This window comes from Oryctolagus cuniculus, chromosome 3, assembly GCF_051225735.1.
Source record: "Oryctolagus cuniculus isolate XC-2025 breed Fujian yellow rabbit chromosome 3, ASM5122573v1, whole genome shotgun sequence".
Classification (NCBI taxonomy): Eukaryota; Metazoa; Chordata; class Mammalia; order Lagomorpha; family Leporidae; genus Oryctolagus; species Oryctolagus cuniculus.
This window is the reverse complement of record NC_142869.1, coordinates 79,206,300-79,225,416: the sequence shown is the minus strand read 5'-3', so window position 1 is coordinate 79,225,416 and position 19,117 is coordinate 79,206,300. Positions and strand designations below refer to the sequence as shown.

The following is a 19,117-nucleotide window of genomic DNA, read 5'->3' as shown; positions in this document are numbered from 1 at the left end:
GACAGAAATAGGGAAAGGCAATCCTGAAATTGTCAATGGTGATGAGAGTATCTGAGAAAATTTCAGCACTACCAATGAACACAATTCTGGCCCTGCTTTAAACAAGAAGGACAGGAGAGGGAGCACAGAGATTCTTTCCTGGCTGATGATCACTTTCTGGCTCACTGACTGATATAGAAAAACACTGCTTTCTGGCTCATGCATTAAGAATTAACAGAAAAACAGATGAATGGAATGAACTGTCTTTTTACTAACCTTTATTGACATCAAAATATAAATCACTCCAACAATCTATTTTTAATCAGTTATTGGGTTTTACTCATTTTCTTGTGAGTATTTTATTTACTATTCAAAAATTAGATTTGTAGCACATTTCCTTAATAGTTGCAACATTTCAGGATAATTTCTTATGTGTTTGAAATGTATATCAGTATTATTTTACCTTACTTCTTTTCTACTCATATCAAATATTGTATCTTATTACTTCTATTTTTCTTTAGGGTTCAAAGATGGTAAATGTTGAATTCCTTTCTAACTGGCATCGAGGGTCTTTGGTATTTAAGAAGCAAACCTTATTTAAAAGTTTTCTTGCTTCTATGACTCGTCTGGCTTGCAAAATGCCAATCTGACTTCCTAAATATTTCTGCACAGATTTATCCCATTATTAACAGCACTTAATGGTGAGTGGCTTACCCAATGTTACTTGGAATATAAGAGGATTTGGGCGTGGTGACTGAAATAAAAATGTCAGCAAGTCAGATTCAAGACCAAGTAAAGAGTCAAAAATTGTGTTTTTGAGGCATGTACATCTTTTGAGAAGCAGCAGCTGGCTGAGATATAGTCATTTTATCATGGATGCTATCTATTTGAATGATGTCTAGGGGAGAAAACTCTATTGGTAGGTGAGGCTGTAGCATCCACAGGCCCAGTCACTGCAACACGCTGAATGAGTGGGACTCTCGCACTCTGGAAAGCATGGGCATGTGAAGCTGCCGGTACAGGCTAAGCACAGAGATTCTAGGTATCAACATAACTTAGATAAGACTATTGACCATCTCTGTCAATGTGACTTGTTTGTTTTGGGAAAACACTACCTGGAAAAAAAATGGAACTGTCAATGAATAACTTCACTGCTTTAAGAAATTTCTACAAATCTACTCATTCGAGACAGCACTCAGCTCATCTGAAAAAATGTTTCTTAATCAGATTTTCCTGTTCAGGACTTAGTTCAAGATCTTCACCTCAGTGTATCCAGCAATTATGAAGTGTGGTGTCATGAACTTTGCCAAAGGGCGATCCCCTCCCCACCTGGAAAGGCCCAGACTCAAGTTCCAAAGTATCCTGCTTCTTGCTGCCCCTCCTGGAACTTCACCGAGATGCAGCACAATTCAAGGTCTTACCTTCTGCAGGGATTTTGAATGCTTAGTTTTGTTTGATATCTTGAGTCATTAACAAAAGGGAACTTTACTAGAAGTTACTGTACTCACATAGGATTTTGTTTTTCAGGTTTTAGGACTAGGGGCTAATGGCTTAATTAGAATGAACTCTTTTGCTGTGACTAAGTAATCTGTTTTCCTCCAGAGGAATTCCAAAAATTAAAACAAAACAAAACAAAACAGCTTGGCCTTTAAAAGAGAAAATGGCCTCATTTTAGAATTTTTTTTTGTCAGTATGAAACTGTGCAAATGGATATTTTCATTTGCTAATTCAAAGACCTACAATGCACCAATCATGCTCTTAGGTAAGAGGATGAAGTGCAGATGACGATCACTGAATGAGGAATCCTGTCTCACAGTACTGACAGGAGCTGACCACTTAGGAAGGAAACAGTGAAAGAAATCACTGATGCTAAGTGAAGCGAGCACTCAGTGTCATACCAGAGGCTTACAGAGAAATTGCTTTGAGTGTTCTGCAACAAAAAGAATCATTACTAGCAGTTTTATCATTTTCTGAGGCCTTCTTACCCAAAGTATGATCCTTAGAGCAGCAGCATTAGGCATCTCTGAGATTTTCTTAGAATGTAGAATCTGCATATTCCAGACCTACTGACTTAGTATCTGCATTTTTACAAGATCCCTAGCTGATCCAAAGACACCTCAAGGTTTGAGAAGTAGTGCTGTAGGGTCAAGTGTCAATGATTTATCTAAACATGTATGTCTGCAAGCATCATACAGGAAGACATAAGAACATTTCTTTTGTACATGCTTAACCCGATGTACAGTTTAATTGGCCTTCAGAGGAGGAAAAAAGTAGCAGGAAAAGCCATTCAAAATAGACTATTTGTGTTTACTTTTATTGCATTGTGTTCTTAATATGTGTCTTTGGATGAGAAAAATGGTGTAGGAACTGACAGCTCTACATTTGATCAAACACCAAAGTCAAACAGGATAGACTGTAAAGTGTTCCAGGCTCTCAATTGCTAAGCAGAAGTCTGTTAAGCCTCTCTTCAAACTTGTTTTCCTTCTAAAGGTGAAGGGGGGAAGAGGTTGTTGGAGGTGGCTGTACAGTAAAAAGAATGTAATATTTTGGACTTTAAATAGGCTAGGCTGAGTTAGGCTATAAAATGTTTGAGAATATTAGAGATAAGCAGACAAACAATAGTAAAAGGAGTTGTAATGGTGATAGCAACTCAAAACTTCTCCAGAAAGCACATGCAGATGCTGGAAATATACAGAAAGAGATTTCCATGCATTTTAGCTGTGGGAAAAGTCTTATAATATAACCATATACTAATATAATGAAATAATAATATCAATTATTATTGCTGATTGGAGGTTGTAAACCAAATAGTTTCCAGAAATATCTACCCTTTAAAGCTTTACACTTCTGGATTTGGGCATATGGAATACAAATTTTTTTGATAATCCTTAGTTTATCCTAGCAGTAGTGGTTAGTACCCATGAGAGGGCCACCATGGGATATTAAGAAAAATCTCAATTTTAGTCCTTAGCATATTCAAAGTAAGCAATTATGTTCAAATGAACAGGAATAATAGAAGTGAAGATCATTGTTAATTCAGTTTTACCCAGTTGCAAGTGAAACATTTTCCATTTTGTGTAGCAGATATGGTCTCCACATACATTATTTCAGTCCTGAAAACAACACTGCAGGTAGGTGTGAGCCACAGTAGGAAACTAAATCTCAGGTAGTTCATGATTTGACACAGTCATCCTGTAAGCAGTTATGTAGCCAAGTTAAGATTTTTGTCTAGGCAAAAAATTGCAGTTACAGGTTGTTGTCCTAAAGAAACCATTGCTGCCCTTGCATTTCATCTACCCATTCACACACTTTTTTTTTTTTTTTTTTAATTTCACAGGTAGAGTTATAGACAGAGAAAGAGACAGAAAGGTCTTCCTTTCGTTGGTTCACTCCCCAAATGGCCGCCATGGCCAGAGCTGCACCGATCCGAAGCCAGGAGCCAGGAGCCTCCTCCTGGTCTCCCATGCGGGTGCAGGGCCCAAACACTTGGGCCATCCTCCACTGCCCTCCTGGGCTACAGCAGAGAGCTGGACTGGAAGAGGAGCAACTGGGACTAGAACTCGGTGCCCATATGGGATGCCAGCGCCGCAGGGGGAGGATTAACCAAGTGAGCCATGGTGCTTGCCCCCCATTCACACACTTTTCAATAACGGCTGCTGGTATAGGCAAAATGCTGAAAAAATATTAAGCATAGATAGTAAGTAAACCAGTAGTCTATGTCATCTAGGCAAAACTCCTAGATGTAAGTACAAATGCAAAAGAAAATAGCTTGTTAGTCATAGGAAGAATATATTAAATACAAATAGTTACTAGCCGGCGCCGTGGCTCACTAGGCTAATCCTCTGCCTTGCGGTGCCAGCACACTGGGTTCTAGTCCCGGTTGGGGCACCGGATTCTGTCCTGGTTGCCCTTCTTCCAGGTCAGCTCTCTGCTGTGGCCAGGGAGTGCAGTGGAGGATGGCCCAAGTGCTTGGGCCCTGCACCCCATGGGAGCCCAGGAGAAGCACCTGGCTCCTGCCATCCTCCATCGGATCAGCGTGGTGCGCCGGCCGCAGCGCACTGGCTGCGGCGGCCATTGGAGGGTGAACCAACGGCAAAAGGAAGACCTTTCTCTCTGTCTCTCTCTCTCACTGTCCACTCTGCCTGTCAAAACAAACAAACAAACAAAAAACAAAAACAAAAACAAAAAAAAACCAAATAGTTAGTATGCTAGTTGAGTAAGAAATACCAAAGATAGCATAGAAAAATGATGTAACAAGTATGTGGTACGTGTATTGGTTAAATCTAGAAAGAGATGGAACAAACTGTCATGTCTCTATGGGTGGACACATGTCACCCCCAAATAGGGGTTACTCCTTGGTCTCCTTCTGGTTCTACCTACAAAAAGCCAATAAAACTAATGGCTGTTGAGCAGGCTAATTGGAGAGCCACAGGTTTAGCCAGGTATACTAGGCCTGTATCTTTATAATAGAGCAGGTATGTGCCAGTGGCACAAGAGATTTTTCTTTCGTCAGTAGACTTCATGCAAACCTCACCTCTAGTCCTTCAATCACACTCTGGCCAGGGAACCTGAAGCAGCACATTCATGAATATTATATCAATTTGGATATTGGTAGTGTGGTTCCTTTACCAGGCTTACCTTTATTTGAAATGTGTTAATTACCCACATCTTGCTCCCCTCATCTTTCAATGTATGTTTTAAATTAATCTGATAAAATGGGGTCCAGGTAGTAGTGCATCCAGTTAAGCTGTGGCTTGTGACACAGACATCCCATATGGGTACCAGTTCAAGACTTAACCACTCCATTTCCTTCACAGTTCCCTGCTGACAGCCTGGGCAAGCAGCAGAAGATGGTCCAAGGACTTAGGCCCTTGTGCCCACTTGGGAGACCTGGATGAAGCTTTGGCCTGGCTCAGCCATGGGTGTTGCAGCCATCTGGAGAGTATCCAGTAGATAGAAGATCTGTCTCTCCTTGTCTCTCTGTAACTCTGCCTTTCAAATAAATAGATCTTTTTATACAACTATCTGATAAATCTTGTGTTTTGAGCATTTTAATTTAGTCCATGTAGTTTTCTGTCTGTAACTACTGGGATACCTTGCCTGATGGTTTAATTGAAAGCTACCATTGGATCAAGATTCTTTCCCAAGTGAAACTCAGCTAAAGTAGCTATATAATACTCCTTCATTTTTTTCTTTATCTTTTTGACCAATTTAATTTTGAAAAAAAACTATACCATGTTTGGTGGAGGGGCCACTTTCTCCCTAGAACTGAAATGTGGTGCTCATAGTAAATGGTTGAGATGAAAAGTGAAGGGAAAAGGGAAAGGCTCTGGACTTTGATGGGATTTTTGGTTCACTCACAAGTTTGACAAGTTGCCTGAATAACTAAATGTTTAAATGACTTTGTCAATATTTTTAAAATGCCATAGCATATAGCTAAATTACCAGGAACAACCAAAAAGCAAAAAATGACAGAGGCCAGCGATGTGATACAGCAGGTTAAGCTGCCGCCTGTGATTCTAGCAATCCTTTTGAGCACCAGTTCACATTCACATACCGGCTGCTCCACCTAGAATGTAAGACCTTGCTAATGCATCTGAAAAAGCAGAAGAAGATGACCCAAGTGCATGCGCCCCTGCTACCCGTGTGGAAGACACAGATGGTGTTCCAGGTGCCTGGCTTCAGCCTGGCCCAATCCTGGTGGTTGCAGACATTTAAGAAATGGGCCAGCAGGTTCTCTCTCTGTAACTCTGCCTTAAAATAATAAATAAATAAATAAATAAATAAATCTTTTTTTTTTTTGAAAAAGAAGATTAAAGCCGGGAGAGTGTGAGTTAGCAAGTTACATATAAATTCATTTGATGGAAGGGTAGGGGGAGAATTTTCAAAGTAGCCAGTGCTGGTGGTATGCAAATTCTTTGATAAGTAAATATAGGGTTTTTGCTGCTAAAATTATCATGTGTTCCAAATAAATGCTCCTTGCAACACAAATTAGTGATTTGTCAACTTCTAGTCTTGTTTTAAATAATTAAATGCATACATATGATATGGGATTTTGGCAAGAGGAATTTGCTATTTGCAGGGAGTAAAGCTGGATACATCTAAGGGCTGGAGTTATGTCTCCTTTTGCCCTGCCACAGCTTATACCTGTTAAGCTGTTCTTGAAGCAAATCTAATCTTTGCTCCACTTCCCCATAGGTGAGGTCACTTTCGGTTTCAGAGATGCCCCAGGCAGCTCGTTGAAGCGCTGAGGGACTGGACTCTTCTGGCTGAGTCTGGGCATTTTCTTGTTCCCAGCTTCGCGTATCAGTGATATCTGTGGAAAATAGTGAGATGGATATCAACTTCCTTGCATTCCCCTTTTCAACAATAACACATAGATATCCACAGGCAATCTGAAAGGGATCTCAGAGAAACAGAACCAAAGGGTTCAGAGAAAGATCTGGGGTCTATGACCAGTTGGTGTGATAGAGTCCTGTTCTCACAGTCTTTCTTCCCACACCCATCTCCATAGTAATAAAAACATAGCAGGTTTGGATTCTTAATTGTAATTTTGTCTTATTTCTGTTTGTTTGTTCTAAGAGAAGATGTAGATGACCATACCAAAAGTAATTAGAGAGCAACGATTTTGTGCTTTTTGTACTTGGTAGGAAGCAGCACATTTTGTTTATGCTGCTTTATGTAGGATATGAGATTTTTGGAGCTCTTTTCCACAGGATAATTTGTGTTCTTCATGACTCAGGGTAGGTCCAAAGACAGAGTCATGAGTGAAGTGCTGATCTTCAGGGGGATTCTCTTCAAGGGGTGGGCCATGTCTGGCTGGCAGCCCATATAAAGCCTGCAAAATCATGTGGTTTGGCCATGCCCACTTCAGGGAGGAATGGAAATTCAGTAAATCCATAGCAGGATAATTTTCAAGTTGATAATTTTGTATGGTTCGTTAATGATATAAATATCCAAATGGCCCTTGGTAGAAAAAAATGTTCCCCACCCCTAAAGTATAAACCCAACTCAAAGTAGAGCCAATGAGCCATCAACCATCAAAGATAAGGAATGTATTAAGAGTTCTCTGGGCCAGCGCCACGGCTTAATAGGCTAATCCTCCACCTAGCGGTGCCGGCACACGGGGTTCTAGTCCTGGTCGGGGCGCCGGATTCTGTTCCGGTTGCCCCTCTTCCAGGCCAGCTCTCTGCTGTGGCCAGGGAGTGCAGTGGAGGATGGCCCAAGTGCTTGGGCCCTGCACCCCATGGGAGCCCAGGAGAAGCACCTGGCTCCTGCCATCCTCCATCGGATCAGCGCGGTGCGCCGGCTGCAGCGCACTGGCTGCGGCGGCCATTGGAGGGTGAACCAACGGCGAAAGGAAGACCTTTCTCTCTGTCTCTCTCTCTCTCACTGTCTACTCTGCTTGTCAAAAAAAAAAAAAAAAAAAAAAAAAAGAGTTCTCTGGTTCCCACACTACTCTTTCATATTTTTATGCTTCCTTGTAGCTCATCTGCACTGTCTTAATATAATCACATTGCTTCAGAATATTTTTTTCTTACGACTCTTTTTTTGATTTTTTAAATATTACTGTGCTCTAAAAACTACTTCTGTGTGCAATTCCAATTTTCAAATGTTTTGAGTGTCTGTTATGTGCGAGGCACTATTCTAAAATGGGGAGGAATTAAAGACAAAGGAGACAGAGGCCTCAAACTTGAAGAATTCAGCCTAATGGGCCTGCAAACATTTTCATACAGAGTTTCATTTTCTGAACTTTTGCATTTTATTGTTCCTCCTGAAGTCTATATTTCCAAACCATCAATATTTGGAGTGAAGATATCTTACTTTTGTCTCTCACTTTTGTCATATGTCTTTGATGATTTCACTGTTTTCTTACCTCTATAAAATGATTTGAGTGTTGGAAAATAAAACCCATGAGGGAAAAATACTTCTGGATTTGAGAGTATATTTCAGAGATAAAAAAGAGAAATACTTTCTTTTTCTCACTAGGAGGGCTGGTAGAAGGGAAGATTTTCTGAAAATTGGATGCCATTTTCACATGGAAATAAATTTGTATTACCGAAAGTGACTTATTTAGTTTGATAGAAAGACTTTCAGGAAATCTTGACAAGTAGCTATGATTAAACACTGAGAAAAGTCATCATATAAAGTTATGGAATTTACATCCTCAGCTATTTTGAAAAATTGGATAGAAACTAACTAAATTGGGCAGGATTAGCCATGAGTCTAGAAATAAGGAACAAAACCATAGATGTTTTCAGAGTTCTTTCCTTTTCTATAGTCTCCTCCAAACTATAGTCAGGTAGGTCAAGTGCATCTTCTTTCTCTAAGGAGAAGACAAAAATGTCTGTAGTCTTCATGATTTTCCTCATACTACCTTTTGTCATTGCATCCATAGAACTTTCCCTAATCTGTTGCCTATAATTTTTGTCTCAGTATGGTGAATTGAGGAATCAGCATGGTGTAAAAGAGGAATCAGTACGTTCAAAAAGAGCATTGGGAAAATATAAGTCAGGATACCTTCTTCTGTGAAAATGGCTCAAAGACTTCTCACAGAATGCTTGTTATGGATTACAGAGATGCTCTTCCTGATTCCTTACCCTATGGGATCCTGGCGTTTTGTTTCATTAGAATATCATTCCTTTTGATATTTTACCAAACATGATGATATGATATGTGAATGAACATAGAAAAATGAAATTGCTGAAGATTTAAGTAATTTCTCTGCAGTTTTTCACTGCAAAGTATGATTTATTATTCACAGATATCTGAACCTCTTTAAAATGCAAAACAATAATATAAAATCTCAGTAGACTAGGTTATCTAACATAGGCCAGCAAGTCAAGCAAGCATTTGGAACATGCATGAGCTTGACCAGTGCTTGACATAGTCTAATGTAGCCAGTTAATGTGTGACTTTTTTTTTTAGCAAAGATAGCAAGAACAGATAGGATTCAAGTTATATATCTTGCTCATGAATTTTTTTCAAGAAAGCTTACAGAATTTCTGCTTATGCTCAATAGCTTTTTCATTTTCAATTTACATATATTAAATTGATTTTTAAATGACAATGGTGAATCATATGCAATAAATAGCAGAGGATTATAATTTTTGTTCAGTGCTCAAAAATGATTATCTTAGCAGAAATGAATAAAATGCATACTGTTAGAAGCTTCCTTGATTGTAATTTACACTTTTATGAAAACCTGGGGTTATATGATTAGCTTGTTTTAACAGCAATATAAAAGTGAGTAGTTCAAAGGGGAAATCCTGGTTAGTGGTCTTAATCAAATGAACATCCTTGTAGACATTTTCTAAATATAGCTCAGAAAGAATCTGCACTTGGTTGCCTTGGAAAATGTTGCTATAGTTGCAAGATACATTTCTGGAACTGAATGAACAGAAAGTAAACTTTCCCTTTCTCTGGTTACACAATTTTCCAAGAGTCAACTTTTGACCTCAATCTATGTAGGATCAGAATTCATTTAATTTACTATTTTTATTTTTAATTTCACATAAATGCATTCTTTTATTGGATTCAGAATTAGAAATGCCAAGAATATGAGTGGATAAAATTTCTTGTTGATGCTGAACAAAAATCTGTGCCAGGAATTACTATTTCAAACTGCAGTAGTGAAAGTCACACTAACTATATAACAAGTTTTACAAGTTCTTAAACATTAAACAGTAACTCACTAAGCAGATTAATCATGTATTGCACTGATTGATAGCATATGATATCAATTATGTTTATTCAATTGGCATACATACTTAGCACTGCATTCTCAAGATAATTATTTGAACAGGGGTTGCATAATAACTTTGAAAATTAATTTTTGTGTTGCATGGATGCAGTGGGTTAAGTCTCCACTTGAAATTTCCACATCTAATATCAAAGTGTTTCAGATTGAGTCTTGCTTCTGGTTCTGCGCCATCTTCTAGTTAATGTGCACCCTGGGAGGCAGCAGAAGATGGTTCATGTGTTTGAGTCCCTGACACCTACATGGTAGATTTAGATGCATTTCCAGTCTCCTAGTTCCAACCTGGCCCAGTTTTGGCTGTTGTGGGCATTTGGGAGAGTGAAAATAAAATAATTATTTGTTAGAATATTTTCACTGTACATATAGAATAGCTAATTAAAATAATTGTAAGAAGGAGAGATGAAAAATATTAGATGAAGGGCCTGAGAATTCACGGTCAGTGAGAATCATAAAGCAAAACAAAATCCCCCAAGTATGTCTATAATGACATGTCACTTTAGACTTTAAAAGTGAAGAGGAAAACAACCAAAAGTATTTGGTTAGAAGCTCTGCCTTATGCTGAATTTTGGAAATGGCAGAGATGGTTCAGCAAGCATGTAAGAACTTTTGACTTCCATGATACAACCTGTTTCTATTTTTAGCACTTCTCAGAATTCATTTTCATAAATAACTAAAATGGGACATTTGATAATCACATGTAATATTCCATTCTTCCATTGTGACAAATGAGGTGCTATTTTCATTCACTTCATCAAGATTTTAGATTGTCCAAAGAACATTTGCATATATTCATAGCTTACTCCCATATGGGCTCATGGCCAAATGAGCCAAACTTATTCCCACAGAGAAAGTAACTAGAAAAACCAATATCCTCAACATCCTAGATTCACTGTTGTCATCTATGATGTTTTGGAATAATATTAATGATATTAGGTGATATTTACTTACTTTACTGGTATTTTGCTATCATGCCTGGCCAAAAACATGTTATTTTTCCTTATTTTTTAATTAACTTTTTTATGTTTTGCTGTACTTTTTTAACATTTACATTTTTATATATGCAGAGACATGAGGGATCTTCAAAAAGTTCATAGAAAACATATATTTAGGGGCTGGTGTTGTGGCACCATGGGTTAAGCTGTTGTGTGCAATGCTTGCATTCCATATGGGGGCTGATTTGAGTCTCCACTGCTCTACTTTTGGTGCGCTCCCAGCGAATGCACCCTGAATGTCAGTGGAGGATGACTCAATTGTTTGGACTGCTGCCCCACATGTGGGAGGCCTGGATGAAGTTCCAGGCTCCTGACTTCAGCCTGGCTGAGCTCTGGCCTTTGTGATCATTTGGGGAGTGAACCAGTGGGTAGAAAATGTCTCTCCATCTCTGCAGCTCTTCTTTCTAAACAAACTAAATCTTTTTTGAATAAGAAAATATATATTGTGAAAAACCAATGCACAAATTTAAAAACTTTGTATCAAAATATACTATACTTTAATCCCATTTTCCATAAACTTTAGGAAGTACTGTTGTATATTAAATGCTTAAAGGGGGCTGGCGCCGCGGCTCACTAGGCTAATCCTCCGCCTAGCGGCGCCGGCACACAGGGTTCTAGTCCCGGTTGGGGCGCCGGATTCTGTCCCGGTTGCCCCTCTTCCAGGCCAGCTCTCTGCTGTGGCCAGGGAGTGCAGTGGAGGATGGCCCAAGTGCTTGGGCCCTGCACCCCATGGGAGACCAGGAAAAGCACCTGGCTCCTGGCTCCTGCCATCGGATCAGCGCGGTGCGCTGGCCGCAGCGCGCTGGCCGCGGCGGCCATTGGAGGGTGAACCAACGGCAAAGGAAGACCTTTCTCTCTGTCTCTCTCTCTCACTGTCCACTCTGCCTGTCAAAAAATAAAAAAAAAATGCTTAAAGGGTTGGAAAATAAAACTGTGTAAAAACAGTAAACAGAGTTGAGGACTGCATTTCAGAGAAAGTAATTACATAATACTTTAACAATCACAATCAAGTAGTTGGTTAGAGAATAATATTCTTAATTTAAATGTGGACAAATTCAGTCTTAGTGAGGTTGGTCAGGTCATTTATCTGAAATACTAAAGGGATTAAATAACAAAGTTGATTTTGGAACTCAAGAAATCTGACCCATATCTGTTAGTACCACTTCATGGTAGATATGGTTAGATGTGTATATCCATTTCCTGTTATACTAAATTAATTGTTCTTTCATATAATAGTTCTTCAAATTTCCTTGTGCTTTTCATCTTTTAATAGAAAATCTGCATCTATCTATATATTTAAAATAAATATGTACGCACATTTTAAAAACCTATTTGAAGGGCAGCATTGACACAGAGAAGGTGAGAGACACACAGAGATCTACCTACTGGCTCACTCCCCAAATGCCCACAACAACCAGGGCTGGGATGGGCTGAAGCCAGGAGTCAGAAACTTCATTTGGGTCTCCATTTAGGCTGTAGGGACTGCATTACTTGAAACCTCATCTCTTGCTTTCCCAGGCACATTAGTGGGAAACTGGATCAGAAGTGGACCAGCCTTGGGGCTGGTGCCGTGGCTCACTTGGTTAATCCTCTGCCTGCAGCACTGGCATCCCATATGGGCGCCGGGTTCTAGTCCCAGTTGCTCCTTTTCCAGTCCAGCTCTCTGCTGTGGCCTAGGAGGGCAGTGGAGGATGGCCAAAGTGCTTGGGCCCCTGCATCAGCATGGGAGACCAGGAAGAAGCATGTGGCTTCGGATCAGTGAAACTCCTTCTGTATCGGCCATTTGTGGGGGTAAACCAACGGAAGGAAGACCTTTCTCTCAGTCTCTCTCTCTCACTGTCTATAACTCTACCTGTTAAAAAAAAAAAAAAAAAAAAAAGAAGTGGACCAGCCAGTGCTCCAAGCAGCACTATGATATGGGATGCTGATGTTGCAAGCGGTGGCTAAACCTGCTGTACACAACGCCAGCCCCTAAATCTGTCTATACGAATCAAGCATTATTATCCTTTCATGTATACTTTCTTCAACAAAGTCTATACATTGCATGCACTTTTCATACTATAAAACTAAACATTTGAGAGTGAGCAATAGGTACAAAAGATGCTCACAAGGAACACAGTAGTGAGCTTTACAATATTCATTGACTCTCCTCTTTGGAATCCATTACTGCAGTAGACTTTCCCACAATTTCCAATCAGGCGCTAGGGTAAGTATGGTTGGTTCATCACAAAAATCTTTCCTGCTATCATTGGGAATAATTACTACTTGTTTCAGAATCATGCAAACACTTCCTAGATAATCTTAAATCTGAACTCTTTGTAAGCATTTCATGAAATTGACACAGATGACATTAACACATGCTGGTACAGTTCTTAATTTATAAGAAGCCACTATTTAAAAATTAACACTGAAGAGAGACAACCTGATTCCTGATTCTTGATTACCTTTGCAAGAGTGACTTTTTCTTTCTATGTGAATTCTTCCTGAAGTGGGCACTGTTTCCTCAAAAGTGAGCCCAGTTGCTTTCCCCATCCCCGGAGAGGAATCTATGATTCCTGAGAAGAGTGGTTTTTGTTCATCATCAATGGAGGAGATGAAAGATGACGACCGGCTTTTCTTCTCTTCAAAGTGTTTCTTCGAACTCTGATAATGTCTTATGGTATCCTCAGAGTCTTCAGGATCATTTGTACTGTTTTCTTTGCCAAAATCTATCAGAGAGAAGTTATTTTTACAGCAGAAAATCAAATGTGAGACTATGTATGTTATACTACTTAGCTATAAGCAAACTATTTTTTTCTATTGAAAATGTAGCTATGTGAAGACTTAAATTTTTATATAAGGTTATTCTATTAAGCTAATGACATGCTATTCATTTCAAAATAAAATTATTTGCAATAATGTTTACATATAGGAAAAAATCAATAGGGCAACTTACAAACACATTTATACATATTTAGCAGTCTTTTGTATCCTTAGATATTGGTGTGCAATCTCTTTAGGAAAATGAATAGACAAGGGATAATGTGTCCCAATTCTAAAATATCACCTCTATGCAGCTTGCTTGTTTTTAATCTCCACACTCTATCATCAGAGACAGTCATTCACCCATTGCAAATGTCAAGAATGGGAAGTCTCCTTGTAGCAAAGGTAGCAAAGACTGAATTTCAACTTTAGTTCAATATATGTAACAGCCTTGGCAATCCAGGCAGCTTGGTTGTGTAGCATATTGCAAAGAGTATAAAGCCCAAATACAGTAATTAAGGTAGGTTTTTGCCTAATTACATTAAAGCTGTTGCATATATTGGCTGTTTCACACTGAAATGTCAGGATAATTTCAGCTCTGAAGGTTGTGTTAGAGCATATTTCAGAGAGAAAAACTTAGAGACAAATTTCTGAACTTGTCTCTATTAGTGTCCTGGGGAGACAGTATAATTCTCCATCTGGTTCCTACTAATAACTAACCAACAAAACCCCAGAAGGTTTATCATTTTCTGCAAAGAGGGCTGAGACAATGTCCCTATCTACTCTATGCCTGCTTGTGCTTACTTTGTTATTTATAGAAGGCCAAATAAACTGATTTAAGGCCATTTCAGAGAAACTTCTAACTTTTTTAAAATTCCCATATGGCATAGGAATGAAACAAAGATAGTTTCCTTTCGTTTCTTAAAGTCATAATTTAAAATACAAGAAGCCAGAAAGCAGTCCAGGGTAAAAGTTTAAAAATCAACTTCAGGAGCAGGTGGCATGCTTAGTGGCTAGGACACCAGTTAAGATGCCCATGTGCAACCTGGATGTGCTGACAGCTTCCAATTGTAGTTTCTTGCTTGTACAGACTCTGGGAGGAGGCTGTGATGGCTCAAGTGATTGGGTTATTGCCACCACACGTAGACATGCATCATGTTTTTGACTACTGGCTTTAGCCTGACCCAGTCCTGGCTGTTTGAGGGCATGTGGGGTGTGAGTCAGGAGACGGATGCTGTCTCTCAGCCTCTCAAATAAGTAGTCAAATTAAAAAATCAGGTTCATGAGAAATTATTATTTAGGAGTTTATGTTCTGTCAGTTAAAGTCAAATCTCTCAAAAAGAGATTGCTCAAATTAAGTTTTCATACTGATTCAGCAACTTCATCATTGCCAAGACCAAAGACCTTTCCAATATCAAGGATCATTGATTACTCAGTGTTCATTGCATGTTCCTATTCAATAACCTAATTGATTATAAATTCTCAGAGTAACTCTTCCTACACAAACCCATTTCTCTCAGTATCGTTGCCAGAGTGCCCTCGAATCTGTGAACTTTATTCTTGTCATCTCCCTCCCTGTTTTCTTTCACTTCTCCTTCTCCAAAGCCCTCTGAAAATTTGGTCAATAGTCTCTACTTTTTGAACACATCACTTCATCTCTTAAAAATTATTAATTTTATGCTAACAAATATGAAAAAAGAAGGTTCTATTTTTCTAAATTATTTTAATATCTGCTTAGTGAATTATACTGGTTTGCTGCTCCTAAGTAAACCCTGGGGTCTTTGGGCACTAGTGGGATTTGAATCAGCTCAGTCTCATCTTCTTGAAAATGCTTTTCTGTTAAACACTTTCATGGGCTATTTCTAGGAGAGTTGGATGTAAACTGAATTAACCATTAATTCATATGTCTCCAACATAAATGTGGATAATGTTAATGTGGACATTTGTAATTAATTTATTTCACAAATGAATGAAGCATTTTGTCTCTTTGGCTTAAGAAGCATTAGAGAGTTTTTGTAGATTTTAAATCAGAATGGTAGAATGTTCTGTCCCACCAATTATGAGGGCCCCAGTCTTAATTTACTTTCTCATGGCTTGATTTTGGATTCTAAGGAACAAGATTAATCCAATGTTAGCATACGTTTTTAAGTTGAATTGTAGCTTCCTGATTTTTAACTCAGAACAAATATTCTCAAAATTTTGAAAAGAGGAATAGCTGTTATTTAGTTCCAGAGTATAATAAAACAAATAACTAATTATGAATGTGCCTCAGAAGCTTCATGGAAAATGGAATTAAAAGATAAACTTCTTTGGGTGTAAACAATTTTGAAATCCATTCACAAGTCTTTCACAATATGCATTCTCCATGAACTTTCTGAAGACACTTTCATACTCAGAATGCAAACCTTTTAACAAAAATTCCAGGTCAAAGCAAAATCATGAAAGAAGAAAAAGTTTAACTTTGAATTTTCCAATTATTAAGGAAGCAAAATTCACATTTATTCTGTGTTCACATTGCTGCTGAATACCCAGGCCATGTGAGCATTTTCTCTGAGGTAGCCCTACTGAAACAACATTTTTCTATTTCTTACAAAATAAATTAAAGCTTTATTTTTGTTACATAATTAAAGTTGTAATGACAATCTATTTGTGAATTAAAAATGGAAACCGCTTAGGCTTAGGCTGGATGTTGGCAGATACAATACATGAACTTGGATAGCTGAAACACATTATAATTAACCCCCAGGTACTTATAAATTTTGATGGAATATTCCATTGCTGCCTTTTTCTAGTTAAGCTGAATTATTTGATAGCCATTAGGTAGTATCAAGTACTGTCTTTCAATCTTAATGTCATTATACTCTGTAGAAATCATAGTATGAGGACTGTCACTAAGGATATTTTATATTTTTATCTTCAATAGAATTGGCATTGTGAAATCATTCCTGTTACTGTCATTTTACAAAGAAATATTTTTGATTGTTTAATCAAGCCTCAAATTTACTTTCTCATTCAGATGACTGAAAACTCTTTTTTATCCTCTCACCTTGTTTCTATAGGCTGGCAGTTCATCTCTTTCACTTTCACACAGGACAGAAATCTAAAGCATTTCTTATTTGTCTTTCAGACCTCTCACTGCATTCAGAATGAATTCAAGAGCACAGAATAAGTGTCTCAATGGAATGGCTGGCCCATCCATCTTAGTCATGATAACCTAAAATCATTCCAAGTCAAATAATCTGTCAACAGACATTTTTGCTTGCTCCATCTTTTATGGAGTCTTCCTTTTAGATTAATGATTATTTTCATTTGTCAGACCCAAAAGGGAGACATAACCTTTAGCCAAAGAGGGGCTTTTATATAATGGGCTCTTTCAGGATTTGAGTTTTTGTTTTTTTTGTTTTTTTGGTTTTTTTTGACAGGCTGAGTGGACAGTGAGAGAGAGAGACAGAGAGAAAGGTCTTCCTTTTGCCATTGGTTCACCCCCCAAATGGCCGCCACGGCCAGTGCACCACACTGATCCCAAGGCAGGAGCCTGGTGCTTCTCCTGGTCTCCCATGGGGTGCAGGGCCCAAGTACTTGGGCCATCCTCCACTGCACTCCTGGGCCATAGCAGAGAGCTGGCCTGGAAGAGGGGCAACCGGACAGAATCCGGTGCCCCGACTGGGACTAGAACCCGGTGTGCCAGCGCCGCAAGGCAGAGGATTAGCCTAGTGAACTGCAGCGCCAGCCTAGGATTTGAGCTTTACATCCCCTACCGGTGACAATTTTGAGGTAAGCTAAGCAGTTTCTAGCCAGATGCTTTAAAATTTTTTCATAGTTGGAGTCTGACGTAAATTTCTTCATTTGAGATCAAGTACCTTATGCTCTCGATCATTTCAGGGCATGTTGGAAGGGGACAAAGCCATCATTCTTCAATACAAATGAAAGCTAAAAGAATTTTAAAAACTAAAATAAAAAAAAATGCATTTAGAGAAATGTTGGCTAAAGGGTACAGTGTTTCAGTTAGGATGAATAAGAACTGGAGATCGGTTGTTCAGTATAGTGACTGCAGCTAATGCTTGAAAATTGCCAAGGGAGCATATCTTAAGTGGTCTCTCTCTGCACACATGCACAGACACACACATACACAGAAAAGATAGCTATGTGAGATGAGGTCATAAAATATTAACCAGATTGGTTGTGATAATTATTTCACATGTATGCATATATCAAAACATTACATTATATGCCATAACTACACACAACTATTTGTTAGCTACATCTCAATAGAATTGTTAAAAAAAAAAGAAATGATGCATTTATGTATCATCAAAATGAATAACAAAAAGGTAATCATTAATTGTTTCTGGGAAAAATAATCCAAAGAGATGTTAAAATATAACATCAGTGTAATTAAAGGATGAATTTAATGAAATTAGACATAGGCTTCCTACAATCAAAAAAAAGTTACTAGTGGCCGGCGCAGCAGCTCACTAGGCTAATCTTCCGCCTGCGGCACCGGCATCCTGGGTTCTAGTCCTGGTTGGGGTGCCGGATTCTGTCCTGGTTGCTCCTCTTCCAGTCCAGCTCTCTGCTGTGGCCCAGGAGGGCAGTGGAGGATGGCCCAAGTGCTTGGGACCTGCACCCGCATGGGAGACCAGGAGGAGGCTCCTGGCTTCTGGCTTCGGATCAGTGCAGCACACTGGCCGTAGTGGCCATTTGGGGAGTGAACCAACGGAAGGAAGACCTTTCTCTCTCTCACTGTCTAACTCTGCCTGTCAAAAAAAAAAGTTACTAGTATATTTGTTTAAACTTATTTTTCAATTACTTTCAAAAAATTATTTCATTTTGAACTATCACTTTCAAAACTTACTAGCTTTTGGATAACACTATGAAATCAATAAACACATTTATTTACAAAAAAGATTTTTTTGTTATCCTTTGAAATGCAAAGTGTAATGAGTTCAAGATATTTCTACTTTATTTTCTGAGACATTGCATTTTTGGAATTGAATACAAGTAAGAAATGGAGTTAAAAGTGTCAGTTTATTTTGATATGAAAAAATTGAAATTCATGCATCGTTCGTTTTCACTATATGCATTTTCTATGTGTTATAGAATCCATTGAAAAACTCAAATGCTAAGTTCCATTTTCATACACTTTTTGAAGTACACATATAATTATTCATTTTAATACAAATCCCATGGATAGAGAAAAGAGAAACTTTCCCTTCCCTACTCTTAGGATGTACATGAAATAGGTTCCTGTTTTTTGTCATTTGTGTGGAAATATCTAAGGCACCTGGAAAGAGGATGCTGGACATTCTTTCATCTTGATTTCCTTCCATTTGGTTGGCACAGACACATCTTTTACACTGCTTGTTGTTTTTCTCTTGTGTTTATTTTTGTTTGTAATTTTTTTTCATGTTTGACCATTCTTTGTTCTTTCTAATGTGGTTGACTCTGATAATTCATTGGTGAGAGTCATGAGGTTTTATTGACCCTGATAAGTGTTTTGTAGGCTTTCAAAATTAAGAGAGTAAACATAATCCTAATTTAGGAAGGACAAAGTATTTTTTAGCTTTTCGAGACAAAGATCATTTTACTAAGAACACTCATTTTCATTCTGATCCAATACATTTTTCAAGTGTCATTTCATTGA

At 38.4% G+C, this 19,117-nt stretch overlaps 1 protein-coding gene and 1 long non-coding RNA gene across 4 annotated transcripts in view; one reads left to right on the top strand and one right to left on the bottom strand.

The window, feature by feature from the left end:
• The window catches only part of KCNH7 (potassium voltage-gated channel subfamily H member 7), a 512,838-nt gene that overhangs the window by 14,481 nt on the left and 479,240 nt on the right, over window positions 1-19,117 (bottom strand). For all 3 annotated transcript variants that reach the window (XM_051848592.3, XM_051848593.3, XM_002712225.6), the window contains 2 exons: window positions 13,176-13,439; window positions 6,127-6,295 (listed from right to left, as the gene is read on the bottom strand). In XM_051848592.3, coding sequence (XP_051704552.2) covers window positions 6,127-6,295; window positions 13,176-13,439 — 433 coding nt within the window. The remainder of the gene's footprint in view (window positions 1-6,126; window positions 6,296-13,175; window positions 13,440-19,117) is intronic.
• On the top strand, window positions 2-5,012 carry LOC149127399 (uncharacterized). Its single transcript, XR_016231534.1, has 2 exons — window positions 2-1,393; window positions 4,797-5,012. It is a non-coding gene; the product is annotated as an uncharacterized LOC149127399 (long non-coding RNA).